Here is a 19,914-nt window from a genome sequence, read left to right on the forward strand (position 1 = left end):
TTGCCACAGGAAAAAAAGGAAAATTTAATTAGATGAGTAAGCTTGATGGGTCTTCGGCCTTCCCAAGATATTCTGGGTTGCAGACACTAGAATTGCCCTTGGCTAGCCATCAGAATAACAGCATGACCGAGTTGGAAGGAAACTCGGGTATGGAGCCTTGGGGTACCCCACCTATCATCTTAGCCAAAGGTTGGAATTTGGGATCCTGGTGTTTTAAGCATCACCTGCAATCCCCAAGCCACCAGTGGCTCCAAAACATAGGTCCAGGTATGACTAAGATATCCGAGAAAGGTCTAATGGTGCTCAATGTGAAGATCAAAAATGTTCAAGTCTCTAGAAGGATGGGCAAGAGTGGAGACCAGAATTAGTCTCCAGTTCCAGGTGGGTTTTTTACCTCCATGCCACTTGGCCACATGAAGACTTCTCAGTTCAAGGAGAGAAACAACTTAGAACTGAGAAGAAATTTCCTGACAGTTAGAACAATTCATCAGTGGGAGAACTTGCTTCCAGAAGTTGTGAATGCTCCAATACTGGAAGTTTTTAAGATGATGTTGGAGAACCATTTGTCTGAAGTGGTGTAGGGCATCCTGCCTAAGCAGGGGGTTGGACTAGAAGACCTTCCAACTCTGTTATTCTGTTCTGTTCTGTTCTGTTCTGTTCTAATTCTAATTCTAATTCTACCTCTACTCTACTCTACTCCATTCTACTTCACCAAGTGAACCCAAAATCTATCTTCTCTGTTCTCAGAACCAGGTGGAGATAAGCAGGAGGAAAAAGAAATACCTTTCAGAAAAGAAACCCCAAAGATGTGTGACAAACTTTAAGGATCTGGAATGAATTTGCTATCCAAATTCTGTTCACCCTTCTCACAACCACGATCCTTTCAAGTTTTTTTCCATTTCATCCCTTTTTCCCACCTACCCTGTAGACTTAAGAGATCTAGAGAAAGAATCTGGGAGATGAGGCTTGGCTGAAAGTATGAGAAAAGAGGGAAGCTACAAAGAAAGTTTAACTTTCTCCTAAGTTCATTGGCTGTTTATGACTCTTGCTAAGTCACTACTTCAATGTTCAAAGAGAAGACTTTCAATAAAAATAAAGGTGGGAAAAAAACCCATAGGCTTGGGAATTCTCCAACAACCATGGAGGAAGAGAGCCTGAAGGGGAAGAAAAGGGAAGGGATGAACCAAAAGGGTTAAACACCACTGATATAATTGCTGCCAAATCACTCATTTTTGGCGCCAGGCTTAAGTAAACAGCTTAGATATAAAACGCAGCACAAGCAGATTAAATAAATAGTTGTTGTTTTAAAAAATAGATACTTAGCATATCATACTAAGCTGGACAAGGTACCGTAAAAAGAAAACAGCAATATTTTTTTTTTGGGGGGGGTAAATACTTCTTGTAAAGTTGGAAGCAAGGGTAGAACAGACAATGGATGGGTGTGAACATATTTTAATGTCTGAGTCTACCATCAGAAACTGAATCTATCCATCAGACCTTCACATTTAAAAGGAGACAAAAGTTGGGCAGCATCACTTAAAATGATCAACTACAGGATGAAATTGAAAGAGTTGCAAATCCTGAACTGGCCTCTCTTCTGTGGGTGTATAAGCTTTCCAAATCATATTCATTTTTAAGATACTCTATATTATAGTTTGAAGAGCGATCACCTGCAGACCCAATAGCCAGACATAATGTTTTCCTTAACTTTTTTTTGAAGGAAATGTATCCTAAAACTGAGTTCCTTCAGTGAAATGGTTCCCAGCCCAAGTCGGTTGAGCAATTTTTGATCTACCTTCTCTACCAATGAAAGCTACCAAGCAACTTAAACCAAGTAGCTCCCACTAATTAAATGAGAATAATTCTATGGCTGCGAAATTAAGATTACAGCAGCTCATAATATTCCTCAGTGGAGAATGCTCTAGAGCTTTGATGGTCATTTTCATTAATTTTTCGGTCGTGAGTTTCTTGAGGAACCATCTCCACATTCTTGAAGGTCTTTCCCAACAGGCCTTCCCAAACCAGCCTAGGTGGGGCTCCCAATCAGCTCTGGTGCTTTTGCCAGTTTCATACCAGCAAGGTGACCTCTGTCCCCAATAAACTTACACTAAACTAACTCACCCAGTTTTATAGGTATGGGTAGATAAAAAGATCATATCACATCCGCTTTCTTACGTTTTGCAAACCAGACGCTCCTCCTTTTTTTCGCCTAGTGCCAACTCACTAGTAAAATGTTGGCGGACACGTCAAAAGGAGTAAGATAAATATAGATTTAACATAATGGGCAATAACCTGATTGAAAAAGTTAAGGTTTCTCATTTATCTGTTGTATCAGCTGAGTTTGAGAGGCTAGGAAGGAGGGCATTACGCAACTTAAAGAGGAACAGAAAATCTTGATTTTTTAAAAAAATCAGAGATGGAATGAGAAATTACAAGGATAGCTGGCAGGAATTGCTTATTTAATGGGCAGCCACCTCACTCTTCCTGCTCCTCTTATTTTGAAGACTACGATCCTTAACCAATTCGAAACTGAGATTTGTACAACATATACATTCACCATAAAGCAAACCAGGTTGTGAAGGATGAGGAGAACAAGGAACCCACAGCCTGACGCTACTCAGAGGTTAAAAAAAAGAAGTCAAGATGAACGCCATGGAACTCTTACCCCTTCTGCAAAAATCACACAAAGGAATTCCAGCCTCTTATGATGGACTACTTTCTCCTCACTGATGGAGAAAGCTTAGATGGCAACTGAGCTTCGAACTGTTGGCCTGAGCAGGAGAGGAGACCATCACAAGGAGGGTGGATGGGTGTGAAAACCAGAAACTCCAGATTCCCACATCTTTCCCAGGAAGTATCTCTCTGACTTTGGGAAAGGACAACCAAGATAAATTGCGTGCTGTTTTCTCCTTCTTCTCCAGCTATTATTCCAGAGCAGCTTCTTACCAGCTGTTCCTCCCTTCCTACATAGAAAATATAACTTCACCACTACAGCCAACATCACTGGGGACCATACCAAAACATAAACTCCTGCTGAAGGACCACCTGGTCCCTTGACCATGGGAACTCAATTCCAGATAGTTTTACTCAACAGGCAACTCCGTTGTCGAAGTAGCCTCTCCTGGGAATGCTCGATTCAGAAGAGCAAGAGTAGATGGGGAGTGTACTACACAATCCATCAAAGACAAACTCTTTTGCCAATCCAAGGGAACCCAACGACATTTTTTCCCTTCTCCTTGTGGAAACCACACCGAGACACCTTGCTTCAACAGACTTGGATATGAATAAATGAGTCATCCGATCCGTTTAGCATCTCTGGTTTATTTTAAGAACATCATCTGCAGATGTTTCGTTCCTCACCTGAAGGAAACTTCTACAAACTCCAGACCAAGCAAGCAAGCAGAGGAAAGGTCTGAGCTCAAACGACGAAGGATAATATCATTATTATTATCATTATTAACACACCAAAGCAAAATATGGTCTATGAGTTCAGGAAGATACCAACAAAGGTGAATATTTGTAGCTCAGGGTTGAAATGAGAGGTCCCTGGTGCTCTCTGAGCTTGGTGGTTTTCTTGCAGGTGTTTCATTACCCAAATAGGTAAAATCATCAGTGCTTGAACAGGGGGATTGCAGAGAGGAGGAGGAGGAAGGGGAGGACGACAACTGTAGGATCCTTGGTGTTCTCTGAGCTTGGCTGATTTTCTTGCCGATGTTTCATTACCCAACCTAGGTAACATGCTAGCACTGACTAGCATGGAAGATGTTACCTAGTTGAGTAATGAAACTTCTGCAAAAAATCAACCAAGCTCAGAGAGCACCAAGGACCCCTTTAGGTCAAGAAGGGTGAGAATGACTAACCCAGGAAGAGACCCAAAGAGGGTATTGTTGGCTGGGAAGTTCTGGGAGTCGAAGTTCATACATCAAGTTCAAAGAACACTGCTCAAACTCTGACCAACTACCACTTGGGAACTTCAAAGCACAACATAAGCCCACTGTGAGTATTAAATGAGAAGAAATCGCCCAATTTCAAAATCAAAAAAAGTGGACTCACCATCTCGTCCAAGGCATAGCGGAGAAGGCCATGTTCGTAAAGGATGAAGAAGCGCCGTTGCCATTTCTTTAAAAAGAGAGGAGAAAAGAGGCCATGTGGTTAAAACCCAGGAGAACCGAAGGCTCCCACAAGCCCGTTTTCAAACCAGGTTTTGGTTTTTTTTTTTCCAGAATTGGTGGGATTTGGAGTCCATCCAGATTTGGGGCAGAGAAGCTGCTCCGTTTTCCTCCAAGTTAACTTTTATCCCTCCTGTTTCTGCACAAGGGAGGAATAACACCGGCATCCTTAAGACACGAAGGGACCCCTCCCACCGTCAATGTTTGTTGGGAGGCCCCAGCAGTTCAAAAGGGCTGCCATTTTTAATGCCACGGAAAAAGGAGATTGCAGAGCATCATGTGAAGCGTATCGAACGGATGACTTGTAAGTGTCAAGGGAGAGGGAGATTAAAATAAGGGGATATTTTTCCCTGCTACAACCAATTTCAGGGTACAGGTCCTGACCCTCCCCCAATGCAAGGGCTCCAAGGAGTTTGCGTACCCTGCTTTACAGACACCCCAGATTCTGGAAAGAGGTCCCAGCAGAAAGAAAAGTGCCAAGATCGAATCCCGCAATTTTCTGAGCCCTGCAAAAGTAAAAATCCGCTCCCCTGATCCCTCTGGATAGCGAGGTGGGTGGCATATAAATTTAATAATAAATTTAAAAATTTTAAAAACAATCTGCAAGGAAGGAAGGAGAAGTCCTTACCCGGGAGCGATGCACAGGGTTGTCGAAATCTGTGCCCTCTGGAGCTAGTAACAGCCATCCACCATAAATAGGCTTAGCCTGAGAACAGAAAGAGGAAAAGGTAATTTGGACTTGGTTTTAGTTGGGACCTCCAAGATGGTTGTTAAACAAAGCAGTCGCTAAGTGAAATTACAACTATGCTTACAACTTGAATTTAGCTTTTCGTTGCTTTGAAAGCCTACGAAGGGTGTGAAAGTGAGGATGGGTTATGAATCTACGATGTGACTTTTTCATTACTGTCATAGCTGTCAATGGTTGATAAATTTTGTGTGTGTGTGTGAGAGAGGGGGGGCGAGAGGGAGAGAGATATATATTGTGTCTCTTTCAGTTAAGTGGTCCTCCTGAGCAGGAATGATTTATGAAAGAAGGTATTTGCAGTTTTTTTTTTTTAAAGATAAATTTCAATTTTATTTCATACATCCACAGAGAAAACGACAACAAACAGAGCCATTTATCAGAGTCTTGTTGAGCTGGGCAGCTACAAAACCCAAATAAATACATACAAACCGGCTTCTTTCCTTAAACTCTATCAAGGTCTAAATTTTCTTCCCCTCTTCCAAAAAATGGAACTCATCATGAAGGAGATTTTATTTTTGAAGCTCTTTTTCCTCCTTCCTGCTGGGTTTACAAGGTCTAAAATAAACCTGCAAATACCTTGCAGCAGAAATAGCCCTTTTGCTGGTCTATTCCTAGCTCTGGATTAGTAATCAAAACCAAAACAAAAAATTACCAAGATGGACTGTTTGGTGGTTGTTGTTGTTTTTTTAAAAAACAAAACTCTGAAAACCTGAAGCCAAAACAGGGCTTGTTTATTTGAAGAAGGAGCCAGTCAAATAAAAACCAGTTCCTGTATTTAAAAACAAAAATATCCTGAGCCAATTCAAGGAACCCTCCTCTTAAGCCTGTTCTACAAGTCCAGGGATGTTGCAAGGTGCTACACACAGACCTACAACTATCTCCCTCCCTCCAGATAAAGGGGGGGGGGAATCTGTCAACGCTCCACCCTGCTTGAGAGGAGGAAATCACAAGCTTGCAAGTTGTTTTAAAACACACAATCTGGAACTCACAATTGGTTATCGAGAGCATTTCTGGCTTATCTGCGCAGACCTGCATGCATTCCTTTCTCCTTATAACCTGTCTATCTTGGTTTGTTCGCTCTTCGTGGGCCCAGCCAATGCGACACACCCACCCCAATATTCTCTGCAAATTTATGCTTGCTTCGTTTTAAGTTAAGTGGGTAAGATGAACAGGCCTATTTCACAGAGACGAGACTGTTGGGAGTGGAGTCGAAAGGATTCCCACAACATGGTTGAACAAACAAACTTGACCGCGGGTATTTCAGTCCCATTTTCCTCCTTCAAGATCACGGACTTTCCTTTAGATACTGGATAAATAGCGACATTTTTTTGGCCCTATCAGAAAAGCAAACTAGACCTCATGAATATCTAAGCGAGCGCCGAAAAGTCTGCTTGCTTTGCTGTTCCTCTCACTTCCAAAGTTCCTAGTCCTCTTCACGGAATGCCCTTTAAATTTATTTAACCATGCAGCAGGCTAGTCCTGCTTAATTATATGAAACAGCAGAGCCTTAACAACTGGGTGGGTAGATTTAACTTCGGGATGCTAGACCTCATGAATAATAAAAGTAAATTTGGAAAAGTATGCGGCTGAGTAGGTGGTGACTGGATTTTTTTATTTTTTAAGAGGTGGGTAATCTTGTCAGGCAGAAAAAAAATGCGAAGATTTTCAAGGGGCCCAGAAAAATGCCACTCCTCATAATTCACGGCCCCACCCTGAAGCCCACAGAGGGGAAACGGAAGTCTGAAGATCTGCAAAAGTTTTTTTCTTTTTCAGCTTAAATTTGCTAGTGTGTCCCCAAATTCAATGCCCCATCAGCCCTTCATTTTCATCACAATTTGTCCTGTGTTACTAGAAGACATCGAGAAGCCAGGAATTATTCTAAATTTAATAATAATAATAATAATAATAATAATAATAATAATAATAATAATAATAATAATAATAATAATAATAATAATAATAAATTAGGGTGGCAGAGGAATGAGATCAAACTCATTTAGCAGCCATTGCAGATTTGGGCTTCTGCCCGCAAACCCCGATCATTTTGGGATAAAGCCGATAATGACAGCATTCAGAAACCTGCAATGCCGATTCAGACAAGCTGGGGAAAATTTGCCATTGAAAAAAGCATACAGGTATGAGCTTATTTTTACAAGGAAAGACGTCAACGTGCAAAGCTCTTCAGGAAGTGCTTGCTCTAAAATGAATTGCCTTCCTTGAAATCAGTCAATAACATTTGGGGATTCTTTCCTGGCTCTCTCAAAGCCTGCTGGGATCCCCAAGGACCCTCGCCCCCTTCCAACCAGGCGCTCCGGTTTATGGTTCCACAGATACACACACCCCTTTCTGAATCTGAACGAACCTGGATCTCGAAGCCAGCTTCCTCCAGCGCCCTCCAGGTGTTCCTGATCCGTCCGAACCTCCCTCGGCTCATGGTCGTCTGCTCCCCACTCCCCGGTGCCCGTCTCCTTTCTGCTCGGCAGAGGTGCCGCCTTCCTTCCATCAGGGCACCTGGGTCCCCACCCACAGCTATGCGTGCAGCCCTACCTGCCCCACACCCTCGGTGGCTCACGGCTGCCACACCCTTTCTGAACGCAGCAGCAGGAAGGTGGGTCTCTTCCCCACGGCTGAGAAAAGGGGATAACAGAGTTGGAAGGAACCTTGGAGGTCTTCTAGTCCAACCCCCTGATCAAGCAGGAGACCCTATACCTTTACAGACAGGTGGCTGTCCCAATCGTTTCTTTAAAAGCCTCCAGGGACGGAGCATTTACAACTTCTGGAGGGAAATTGTTCCACTGATTAATTGTTCTGTCAGGAAATTTCTACTTAGTTCCAGATTGCTTCTGTCCTTGATTAGTTTCAATCCGTTGCTTCTTGCCCTGCCTTCAGGGGCCTTGGAGAATAATTTGAGCCCCTCTTCTTTGTGGCAGCCCCTCAAATACTGGAAGACTGCTACCATGTCACCCGTAGTCCTTCTATACAAGGAGATTAAACCAGGTTTTAATGTTTATAGTGCCCTCCATCAACAAACAGAGATAAAGTTACATTCTTCCTACGTGGAACTTGCTTGCTTTCTTCCTTCTCTTTCCTTCTCTTTCCTTCCTTCCTTCCTTCCTTCCTTCCTTCCTTCCTTCCTTCCTTCCTTCCTTCCTTCCTTCCTTCCTTCCTATCATCACTTTAAACTGATGCATTGAGAGCAGAGTAGCAGAGAAACGTTAGCAATCAATAAACTAATTCCTCCTCGGAGACTTTGCTGTGATATATGAATAGTTATCAACAACTTTGTTCAAAATCGGAAACCTTATATGGATTTTCTGATGAAAGAAGACCAAAAAAAATGAGATGATGTTTGGGGATTTAAAAAAAAAGCGGACTAAGGCAGGCGTTGAAGGGATTTCTGTAACATCTAAGAGGGAGTTGGGATTATAGGATTGTAATTATCTGTTGAAGAAAAGTTCGGAAGTCATTATAGTTAAGTTTCTTTCTTGACTATTTTAGTTTCCTTCCAACCTCTTTTCTTTTTTTCCTGCTTTACATTTGTCTTTTGCTTTATGTAAAATTCTCAATAAACAGAAACAAACAAAAATCTCATTAAAACACCTTTCATACATCAACAGGAAGGAAAACCTCTCAAGAGGTGTCTACCACTAAATTGAATATGGAAAGATGAGAATCACCTCCTCAATTATAGGCCGGCTAGGAAAAATGACATTTGAGTGCACAAGACCAGTATGGAGGTTATTGCACAACCCAATTAATAAACAAACCTTCCTTGAAAAGGTAGCACAGGTCAGAATAAACTATGCAGTAATAATAATAAATCTAGGGTCTGACTCAGGATATTAAAACTGCACATTTCGAAAGCTCGTGCTGTCATAAATTTATTTTGCAGAAGTTCAGGCTGATATTTCACCCCGCCCCCCACCCCCCACCCCCCCGATTCCCATCTATTTACATCCACCTCCTGGTCTTTCTGGCCACTTGGAAGAAATTCCCACTGGCTGCAGGTGAGGGAGGGGCTGTTTGCAAGGAAGGCCCCTCCAACAATGCAAGGGGTGGGGGGAATTAGGACAGCTCCCCTCAAGCCCAAGAACCTTGCCATTGGTATTGCAGCCGATCCAAAATGTCAACACTTATTTATAAACATCTTGCCATGAAATACAAGACGTTCGTACACCCTGATCCCGTCCTTCTGAAGATCCCGCCACGGCTGATCCCATTTAAATCCCGTCTCGTTGCTTTCCTAAAACTCTCAGAAATTGCAGTTTTGTTTTGTTTTTTAAAGGAAAAAAGGAAGGGAAAAAACCAAAACTTTCCTGGTGTGCTGCTAATCAAAGTGTCAAAGGCTTTAAGTAACAAGGGGAGCCTGGGAAAATATTTCAAAGCTTAGAGGAGAAGAATTCCCCCAGAGCCTGACCCGTCCCAACACGCTCACCAGATTCCCATCAGTCAAAGGGAAAAATGCTCATTCGGGGCCAGAGGAGGAGTTGAAGAAGCCTGCAGGGGTGGGGGGAGGTTTTGGGGGTGGCAGAAAAACAGATTTGGGCCTGCCTGACTTTTCTTGCTGGGGGAGGGGGAGGAAAAGGAAGGAAGGAAGGAATAGGAGGAGAACTAGGTAGAAGGAAGGAAGGAAGGAAGGAAGGAAGGAAGGAAGGAAGGAAGGAAGGAAGGAAGGAAGGAAAGGAAGAGGTAGAAGAAGGAAAGGAAGAAGAGAGAGGAGGGAGGGAGGAAAGACCGAAGAAGGAAAGAAGGGAGGACAGAAAGAGAAGTAAAAGGAAGGAAGGGGGAAGAGGGAGAGAGGAAGGAAGGAAGAAGAAAGAGAGGATAGGAAGAGAAGTAGGTAGAAAGGGAGGAAGAAGAAAGAGGGAGGGAGGAAAGACAGAAGGAGGAAAGAAGGGGGGAAGGAAGGATAGGAAGAGAAGAAAAAGAAAGGAAGGAACAGGAAGAGAGGCAGGCAGGCAGGCAGGCAGGATAAATTATAAGAGAAGAATTAAGCCGAAGAAAATAGGAATGAAGACTCATTTTCCCTAGTTTCCTGAATGGCGCATCCCAAACAAAATCACAACCAAACATTTTGCCCTAAAGCACCCTGAATGGAAAAGCTTTCAAAAGAAAATGAAATGTACACATCACTGCCTCTCGAATTAAAGTAGGAAGTAGGTTCTGATCTCCCTAAAACAACACTGCCTGTCTCCAAAGGGTGCCCACTTGAGCTGCATTGATCTGCCTAACACAACACAACACAGCACAACAAAGCCCTGGTCCCACTGCCACACCTCGCTTTTGCTAAGGATTAAGAGTTTTCTAGAACTCTTCCCTTCACCAACTGCTGGATGTGATCTCTACCGACACAACATTTGCCCAACAGGTAACCTGTGTTATACACCTAAGGTATGTGCCAGGCCTGGGTTTTACTCATTCTCAGAACTGTGGCTAAAGCAAGACTCATGTGCCAACTGAACCAAGGGAATCAGGATCCAGGGTTAAAAAAAACCCAGCCTTACAGAATCCAACCCTAACTTTTCCGGTGCCTCGGAAATGCCAAGACTTCAATTTCCCTTTTAAAACAAACTCCTTGTCCACCCAATCCAGAGATGGTGTCTTCTTCCTTCTTTTGCAAAAAAAAGAGGGCAGTCTCGAAGCTCGCTGGTTGCCACAGCAAATGCTGGAAAGATATCTGACATTTAGTTTTTTTTTAAAAAAAACTCATTTTAATCTTCATGATTCCCCCATCAGCAGATGGATTTTTGCACTCTGAAGGCACTGACCACGGATTGAAGAATTCGACAGCCATTCAAAACTAACCTGCATTAGCTTTCCAAGGTCTGTTCATTTCCAAAAAGGGAGACCCCAGAACTCCTGCCGTTGGCATGTCTAAATCTACCCAAAAGCTCTCCAGACATAGAGCTAAGAAAGAAACTTCATTAAATTCTAAAGGACTTGAGAGGAAGCCTGGATCAGATTAGGGCTAAGGTCTTGATTACCACATAGAAGGTTAGCGTAGGAGTAATCTCGTTAGCAAAGATCTCATCTCCATCTCTGACAATAAAAAAATCTCTGTTTTCAGAAATTGCTCCCAGGAGGAGATTTGCTAACAGGCTAGAGATCTTTTCAGGGGGTCCCAGAGACCCCTGCAAAGGAGGACACCCACATCACAAGGTTTTTGCTGCCAACTCAAAGGCGGTGGATGCTGGGTAGGACCCAGCCTTTTGGAACCAAGTCCTCCAAAGGACAGCTCTCAGCTCTGTGATCCACATTTTCTTCCTGCAAAAAAACAATCTGTTTAGATGACCTAAACTGCTTTTCTACATGAGTTACTTTGCCTTTGTCCCCATTTTCAGAGTGGTTGCGACTGCAATCGTGGGTGGATGGATGGAGGCCTCCTTTGCTACAGAAGGATGGATGGATGGAAGGAAAGAAGGAAGGACTATTTTGCAAGAAGGGAGGAAGGGGAGAGACGGAGAGGAAGAAAAAGAGAGGAGAAGGAATGAAGCATGGAAGAATGGGAGGGAGGAACTGAGGGAGGAAAGAAGAAAGGAAGGAAAGAAGGAAGGAGATGGGAAGGAAAGAAGGAAAGAGTATGTATGTATGTATAGAAGGAAGGAAGGAAGGAAGGAAGGAAGGAAGGAAGGAAGGAAGGAAGGAAGGACTCTTGCTATTGAGAGGAAGGGAGGGAGGAAGAGAAGGAGAAGCAGAAGAGAAATGCCTCCTTTGTTGTTGGGCATCATACTGCATCTTCCTAACCCTTGGCAGTCCTTTCTCAAAGACACCCTCATTCTCGCATCACATCAACCATGAACTGGACTGTTTCCTTGAAAGAGAAGCAGAATAATCCTGGGTACACACTGTGGTACAACTGTGGTCAACAGGTATTTGTCGGCCTCACCTGTGTGGTGTTGGGTACCTGGCTGACTTGGTGAGTCACCCGTTCTCTTGGCCATTCACACAAAGCTGCTCACTATATGCTCAGGTGCACACCAATGTTTCCTGCGATGTCAAACGCTGTACAGGGGCACCGAAGGACCCATGAAATCGCTTCCCCGTTTATTTCCAAAAGCAAGGACACCGCGCCGGGCATGTGCCAGGGAACCATTTAAATACCAGCTGCTAGTCCTCAACACACAAGAGGGCGGATTTCTGCTCAGCCCCTTTGCGTCCATTTTCGGCTTCTTTTCCTGACAATTGGCTGGGGAATCCGGGAGAGGAGATCGATTCTTTGCCTTCTCCAGCTTAATTCTGTGTGGTTTTCATTTACATATTTATCAGCCAGAATATACTCAATAACTTTGATTTTTTTATTTATTTTGGCGACAGCATTTTTATAATGACTTAGCACTTTTTATCAGTTATAGGTTTTTTCAGTCTTCAGTTCAGGCTGCTGTTTTTAAGATAGGTCGTTTCTTTTTCTTTTTTGGCACTAGAGTTTAAGAATTCATCTCCCCGCCTGTATTTTCAAGACACAGGAAAATCAGGACCCTAACCCAAAACTCACTCAATTTATAGCACTAGCACTTACACTTATATACCGCTTCACAGTGCTTTTACAGCTCTCTCTAAACGGTTTACAGAGTCAGCCTCTTGCAACCCCCAACAATCTGGATCCTCATTTGACCCACCTTGGAAGGATGGAAGGCTGAGTCAACCTTGAACTGGTCAGGATCGAACTACTGACAGTCGGCAGAGTTTGCTTGCAATACTGCATTCTAACCACAGAGCCACCACGGCTCTTATACTTCATGCATCAGCTAATCTTCCATAGCCAGTAGCATGCTATATAAAAAGATGGCAGGCTTGCAATCAGTCACCAAAATAACTAACAGGGGAGGCCTCGAGATTTTGAAATGCTCTCCCTGCTCAAAACCCTCTTTTAGGTGCCCCTGCTCTGACTTATGCCAGTGAAACATGGACACTAACCTCACAATCGGTACAAAAGCAACGAGGGGCACAAAAAGCCACAAGACAAGATAGCAAGATGCACACCTGGATTAGAGAACAAACAAAAATATATGACCCCCTCAAGAGAGGACAAGAACTGAAAGAGAAACGGGATTGTCCCATAGCAAGGAGAACCGAGGGCAGGTGGATTAAGGCGGTCGTAGAATGGATCCCACTGGATCAAAAGCATCCACAAAAGTGAGCTTCAACAACATGGAGCAGCCACATCAGCAAGTATGGCGGGCCCAATTGGCCAAAGTCAACTCAGGACCATCTGGATTGGAAGGATGCACAAGAGGCCTTCATCCTGCAGCGGACAAGACAATGGCTACAATGATAGTGATATAAAAGAATATCAATAAAAAACACCTTTCAATGCACCAGTGTTGACACACAAAGCAGAGGGGAAGAAATTAACAATCACCGCTTTGCACAAACATCTCAAACTCTTTGGGTAAGGAAAAATCACGCCGGAGACGGCCCTGAAAATTACGAGAAATGCACATTCCACCCTTTAAAACGTGGGGAAAATATCCAAGATAAAAGTAAGGTTCTGAAATCTATTCCTAAAAGGCTCCAAATAAAAAAAAATTCCCCATTAATTTAAATAAAATGTCTCTCCTTCTTCTCAGACTAATGTGGATTCTCTTATCTGGAATGACAATTGCTATTGATAACGTTACTATTTCCTTTTCTTACATTATATTACATCTTACGTTAGTTTTTTTCCTGAATGCCATCACTCTGCTTAACAACTCATTCCCACAACACTGTTAATAATTTACTGACTGTATTACTATTATTCCTCTCTTCCTTCCTAGTATCTATCTCTCCCCACCTAGGACTATAACTATGTTGCTAGTATCTTTATAATTTCTATTGTTTTTATTGGTTTCCTAGTACGATTTGATAGCTTATTAGTAACCTTGACTATCACTAAGTGTTGTATCTTATGATTCTTGATGAATGTATTTTGTTTTTCTTTATGTACTCTGAGAGTATATGCACCAAAGAAAAATCCCTTGCGTGTCCGTAATCACACACGGCCATTAAAGAATTCTATTAAGTCCCCCAAGAATAAATAAATAAATATATATATATACACCAACCTCCGTGGTCTCGACCTACCAAAAGTCTTTTTATTTTTATTTTTGCAAAACAAAAACGTCAGGTTCAAAAATCCAATTTCCCCACCAAATTTGGTCACGCACCACTGCTGTTAATGCTGTTGTTTAATTGCATGCAAATATCCTGGCAGTGGGGGGAAAAAACAAAAACAAAAAACCCGAAAAGTTCTGCCAGCTAAGGAGGAAGATGAGATAACCTCCTTTCCAAAACACCAAACAGCAAAACTGAGCAATGCCAGAACATGCTTTCTCGCTGACCTCGTGTTTCCTAGTTGGAAGCTGCAAAACAAACCAATCCAGGAGGAAGAACAAACCGATTTTGGGGGTTTTATTTTGTTTTTTGTCCTAAAAGCAAGGAGAGGCATTAAAATTCTTGGCCTACTATGTTTATTGCAAGGGTCTCCATCTGTGGCCCCTTTAAGAGTTGTGGACTTCAGCTCCCAGAATTCCAAAGCCTGGCTGAGGAATTCTGGGAGCTGAAGTCCACAACTCTTAAAGAGGCCACAGATGGAGACCCCTAATAGCTTATGATCCTGCAAGGCAAGGAAGATACCAAGGAAACACTGGATATTTGTTTTAGATCGACAGCCTTCTTTCCTGTAGGAGCTCAAGGCAGCTTACAAAAGTATTTCCCTTTATTTCATTTATTTATTAAATTTATAAGTCAACCAGCTGATTTCCACGCGGCTCTGAAATAGAATAAATTGGATTTTGATCCCATCTACGCATCTGCAACAGCCAAGAGAACCCAGATCTTCCACCCCACCAAAAAAAGCAGGTACCTAAACTGAACTGGATTAAATCTTTCTCCCAGATCAGATCCAGAAACATCCCATCATTTCTCATGGGGGGGGGGGGGGGGAGGTCTTTCTCAACTGGTGAGTTCTCCATAGAATTAAAATTATCTCTTGGGGGACAAAGAGGACTGTTCCACCTCGATCAAGAGTCAGACACCCAACTCTTATGTACAGACACGGTTGACTTGGGAGACAAAGGCTGTGAGCATCTGGTGTAAAATATGGAAAGCAATACAGGGAAGTCCTTGACTTACGACGGTTCGTTTAGTGGCTGTTACAACGGCACTGAAGAAAGTTAATTTCGACCGTATTTTCACAGCCGTTGCAGCACCCCCATGGCTGAGGGATCAAAATGTGGGTGCTTGGCAACTGACTCATGTTTATGACGGTTGCGGTCTCCCCGGATTGTGGGATTTCCCCTTTTTGGCCTTCTGACAAGCCAAGTCAGTGGGGAAGCTGGATTCCCTCAACGACCAGGTTCCCTAACTGAACAAACGCAAGGATTCACTTCACTGCGTCGAGGAAGGTCGTAAAATGGGGTGAGACTCGTGTAATCAGTGTCTCGCTTAACAACAGACATTTCTGGCTCCACTGGGTCATAAGTCAAGGACTACCTGGAATCATGTTGGCTAGGATAACGATGTCAGTTGCAGAGAACGCCTGGCGCACCAAGAGATGATCGCAAGGCAGGCATCCTTGTTTGCAATCTCTTTCCCCAAGCAGGCAGACTGCCCTTGCGCATGGAGGCTCCACCAAGACTCCTCTGCTAATGCATTTCTCCACCGCAAGCTTATCTTTGAGCTATCTGGACCTGACAGCCTTTCACCACAAGTTACACAAGCCAAATCCCCCCCCCGTCCCCGTCCCCCGGCATCAGCTGTGGATTTGCAGAACTCCTCGTTCCTTCCTTCCTTCCTTCCGTCTAGACATGATCCCATTCTTCTTCTTATGAGGTCAGCTGAACCAGGGACACAAGATCTCCTTAGTCTTGCGAGATCTGCCCTTTCATGATTCACTCCCAGGAGGATCAGCTGAAGGAAGCAACAGCCGTAGTAAATCCTTAATCCAGAGATCTTCAAAGTTGGCCACTTTAAGACTGATGGACTTCAACTCCCAGAATTCTCTGGCCAGCATAATTTACTCTCTTGGAGAATTCTGGGAGTTGAAGTCCACCAGTCTTAAAGTGGCCACATTTGGGGACCCCTGTCCTAAGTGATGTGATCAGGCCAAATGGAGCCTCCACATCCAGGGGCAGTATACCTCCGGTTAGTAATAATAAATAATAATAATAAATATTTATTTCTTAGCCACACCCTCTCCCGAAGGACTCGGGGCGGCGTACAACAAAACATAGGAAATAAATATATCGACATACATATAACAAAACATATACCAAGACATATATACGACATATACAAGGAGGAGGTGAACTGATAGATAAAAACAAGTAAAAACACAATGTTTAAAAACCCCTAAATAAATTGAATACAATTAAAATACCCCAAATAAAAAACCCGTCAGGAGCGATATAGTTGGATCAAAGTTGAGCCAGGCCAGCAACTTGAAAAAGGTGGGTCTTGAGCTTTACACGAAAGGAGCGGAGGTCAGAGGTATTCCTAATATCCGGGGGGAGGTCATTCCACAGGGCTGGGCCCGCCACAGAGAAGGCTCTACTCCTAGGCGCCGCCCCTCGACACTGTCTGGTGGACGGCACCTGGAGGACTACAGCAAGGACTGGTTCCATACTGTGGTAGGTTCTCCAGGTGTTGTCCCCCCAGCTGGCTGTGGGCCGGTTGTGGCAAACCTTCCGTGCTGTTGGTGGATCATAGGAATTGTAGTCCAGCATGCCTGGAAGGAAACCAACACTGGTCCCAGAAACTCAGGCCTACAGAGATCTTTTTAGGGGGGAAATCCCCTAAATTCCCCCTATATTCATTTTAAAAGACTTAGTTGGACCAAACAAAACCAGAAATGGCCTTTTGCAAGTGGTGAATACTCCCCCCCCCAAATAAAGCAGCCCCCATCAGAAAGGGCTAGTCCAGGTCACGGATTAACCTGCACACAAAGCAGGTATGTGTCCAAATCAAAATTAGGGCTGTACCAATTTAGACGGCTGGGATAATTAGAAGCCAGGAGACAAAACACCTGAAGAGCAGTTGCAGGATTTGGCTTTGGCTAGTCTGGAGAAAAGAAGAGGGGGGGGGCATGATAGCAGACTTCCAATATCTCAGGGGCTGCCCCAAAGAAGAGGGAGTCAAGCTATTCTCCAAAGCACCTGAAGGCAGGACAAGAAGCAACAGATGGAAGTTAATCAAGGAGAGAAGCAACCTGGAATTAAGGAGAAGCTTCCTAACAGTGAGAACAATTAACCAGTGGAACAGCTTGCCACCAGAAGTTGTGGGTGCTCCATCATTGGAGGCTTTCAAAAGGAGACTAGACAGTCTAAAATAGTACAGGTCTCCTGCTTGAACAGGGGGTTGGACTAGAAGACCTCCAAGGTCCCTTCCAACTCTATTCTGATTGATGCCTGAGGACTCCTCCCTACAGTGGTCTCACACAGCCCTGCATCCTGATAGCTAGCAGCTCAAAGGAAGGGAAAATTTGACCCCTTCTGCCCTCTTTTCTACCTGCGGGGATTTGGGTCAAGGCCCAGAGTCACACCTCCATCATTCAAACACCAGGCTCTTCTAAGGTGAGGAAAGGGGGCTCTTCCCTTCCTCCAGCATTTCTCTCCAAAGGAAACTCGGAATGCAGTGGGGAATTATGGTGCTTGTAGTCCCACGCAGCTGGAGAGTCCCACATTGGTAGTTCATGCCTTCCCCTTCCAAAGCTCTGGGGCAGGGAACAATTATCTTTGTTTGTGGACAGAACACAAGACACAAACACACCCTTTCAGGCTGGGCCTACACAATTGTGTGTATTTTTCCTCCCTTGTAGGAGATGAACTTGCAAACAATTTGGGCATTTTCACACCAGAGATTTCACCCTCCCTTGGTTTTTAAGGGGGGGGGAGTAACAACAATCGAAGGCCTCAAAACGAGAAGGAGGTTCAAAGCCAACCTGACCCCTTTCGCCAACCTCTTTATCGCTTCACACACACACACACACACACACACTCGCGTGCATATTTTCCATATTAGCTCGCAGATGGCTGAGCGGGGGTGAAGGAGGGGGCAGCACCAAGCAGGCAGCGACCTCATTCCCCCCTCCACCCCACCCACCCCCAATAGGATTGCGAGCAGAGAAGCGGCGCAGGGAGGAACCAGCCACACGGGGGAAAGCAGGGCGCTCATTTGCACATTCACACGCGCTCCACGCTTCTCCGTGTTTATAAATAGCCGCGCAATGCAGAAGGAGCGCAATGCAGAAGGAGCGCAAACGCAAACGCAAAAAAAAAAAAAAAAAAGCTTTTGGGGGGGAAAAATAGATGCATGCTTCTTTGAAAGGCGGCGGACCTCTTCTCCCCCCCCTCCGGTTCACAGCCAAGTTACCTAACCGGGAGGGGGGGCAGAAAGGGGAGCGGGGGCTGGAAGCCGCATTAATCCTTTGCAAGGCGCCTGACGCTGCCTTTCATATGGCAGATCCAAGCCTTTGAAATGCGAGGCCTTGGGCGCTTCAAGATTCTATCCCTCAAGGGGAAAGGGAGAGGAAAAAAACAGCCCGGCTGGCAGGTTGAGTTTACAAACGAGGTCTGGGCCTGCTGTCGGCTTTTGTCCCGAGTTTTCCCGAGAGAGAAAGAGAGATTGTCTGTCTGTCTTCTGAGAGAGAGAGAGGGAGAGAATTAGGGAGAGGAGAAAGAGAAGGAGAGAGAGAGAGAGAAAAGAGGAAGAGAGAATGAGAGAGAAGAGAATGAGAGAGAGAGAATCAGGAAGGTGGAGAAAGGATAGAAAGTAACAACGGAGATCAAAACAAACAGAACGAAAAGTAAACTCTTTTCTAAGTATCTCTTTCTAACTCAGGAAGGAAGCGGGCGCTGAGTATACCAACTGGGCGACGGGGCAAAGCTTTCTTTGGGGGGGAGGGGCACCAACCAAACAGGGGACTTTTTTTCCCTTCTGCTCGCCCCCCCCCAGCCCTAATCTGGGATTTGCAAAGTTGCTTTGATTCTGAGCATCAACCTCTCCTCCCCCACCCGCTCCTGAAACCGCAGCCCACCGGCCGGGCCTCCTGGCTCGCTTCCTCCGCTTCTCCCGAAGGTTCGAGCCCTGCAAGAGCCGGCTCCCCGCCCCCCAGGCGGCCTCACCTGGTTCAAATCTTCGTCGTTCAGCAGGTGCGACTCGCGAGGCTTGAAGCAATTCTGACACTTGCTTTTGTTAAAAATATTCGCCTGGAATTTCCGGCAGGGGTTTTCCTTCGCAGCCATGGCGTGTCCGTCTATTGGGGGGGGGGGTCTCCCGAGTGGGGAGGGGGAGGCGGCGGGAGAGAACCCAGAAAAATCGCCCTTGCAAGTACGGTTCCTCCTCCGTCAGCCCTTCAGCCGGAGGAGGGCAGCCCAGGCCCCGCTGGCGCGGATCTCCAGCCCCGCGCACGGGTGTCCGAGAAGGTCGTGGGAAAGGCGAGCCGTCCGCCCGCTACGCCTGGCCTCCGCCGCGGGCCTCTCTCTGCCAGCGATCCGCAGCCCTCCAGGCGCCCCCAGCGGGCCGCATCCCCCGGGCCGGGGTCCCCAGCAGCCAAAGGGGGGACGGGGCGCGGCAGGCGAGGTGGTCCCGGTTCCGTGGCTCCAGCGGGGAGGGACGAGGGAAGGCGAGCCTCCAGCTGCCAGGGCAGGTGGGCCCAGTGGGAGGAAGCGGAGGCTCCCACGCGAGGCCGCTCAATCCACGCGCCGGGCTCCCACGCCGCGCCGGCCGGCCGGGGCTGCCCGGCTGCTGTGGGCAGACAGCTGCGGCTCCAGCCCGCCCAAGGGCCGCGGGGCGTCCATGCTGCGGCTGCCCCAGCCGGAGGAAGCCAATCCAGGGCCCGAGCCCCAAGCAGGCGAGCGGGGCGGCGCGGCCGAGGAAGGCAGCCGCCAAGATCCCCCGCGAGATGCGGCTCCTCCTCTACGCCCAGCCCGACAAGCCCTCGGCGCGACCCGGTCCAGCTCAGCAGCGCCGCCCCGGACTGAAGGGCTCCGGATCCCGGCCAGGCCCCGCTCGGCGTCCTCT

At 45.7% G+C, this 19,914-nt stretch overlaps 1 protein-coding gene across 10 annotated transcripts in view; it reads right to left on the reverse strand.

Moving 5' to 3' along the window:
- MPRIP (myosin phosphatase Rho interacting protein) overlaps positions 1-19,536 on the reverse strand; it is a 72,331-nt gene extending 52,795 nt beyond the window's left edge. For 4 of the 10 annotated variants that reach the window (XM_081965605.1, XM_081965599.1, XM_081965603.1 and 1 more), the window contains exons 1-3: positions 7,277-7,399; positions 4,798-4,875; positions 4,054-4,119 (exon numbers count right to left, since the gene is read on the reverse strand). In XM_081965605.1, coding sequence (XP_081821731.1) covers positions 4,054-4,119; positions 4,798-4,875; positions 7,277-7,348 — 216 coding nt within the window. In that variant the 5' untranslated portion in view covers positions 7,349-7,399. Of the gene's footprint in view, positions 1-4,053; positions 4,120-4,797; positions 4,876-7,276; positions 7,400-19,016 lie in introns of those variants that run through there. The other 6 variants (XM_081965606.1, XM_081965608.1, XM_081965604.1 and 3 more) reach the window with 5 other exon arrangements.
- Between the last annotated feature and the right edge of the window lie 378 nt (positions 19,537-19,914).

The sequence above is a fragment of the Natrix helvetica genome (assembly GCF_964273705.1).
Source record: "Natrix helvetica genome assembly, chromosome: 13".
Classification (NCBI taxonomy): Eukaryota; Metazoa; Chordata; class Lepidosauria; order Squamata; family Natricidae; genus Natrix; species Natrix helvetica.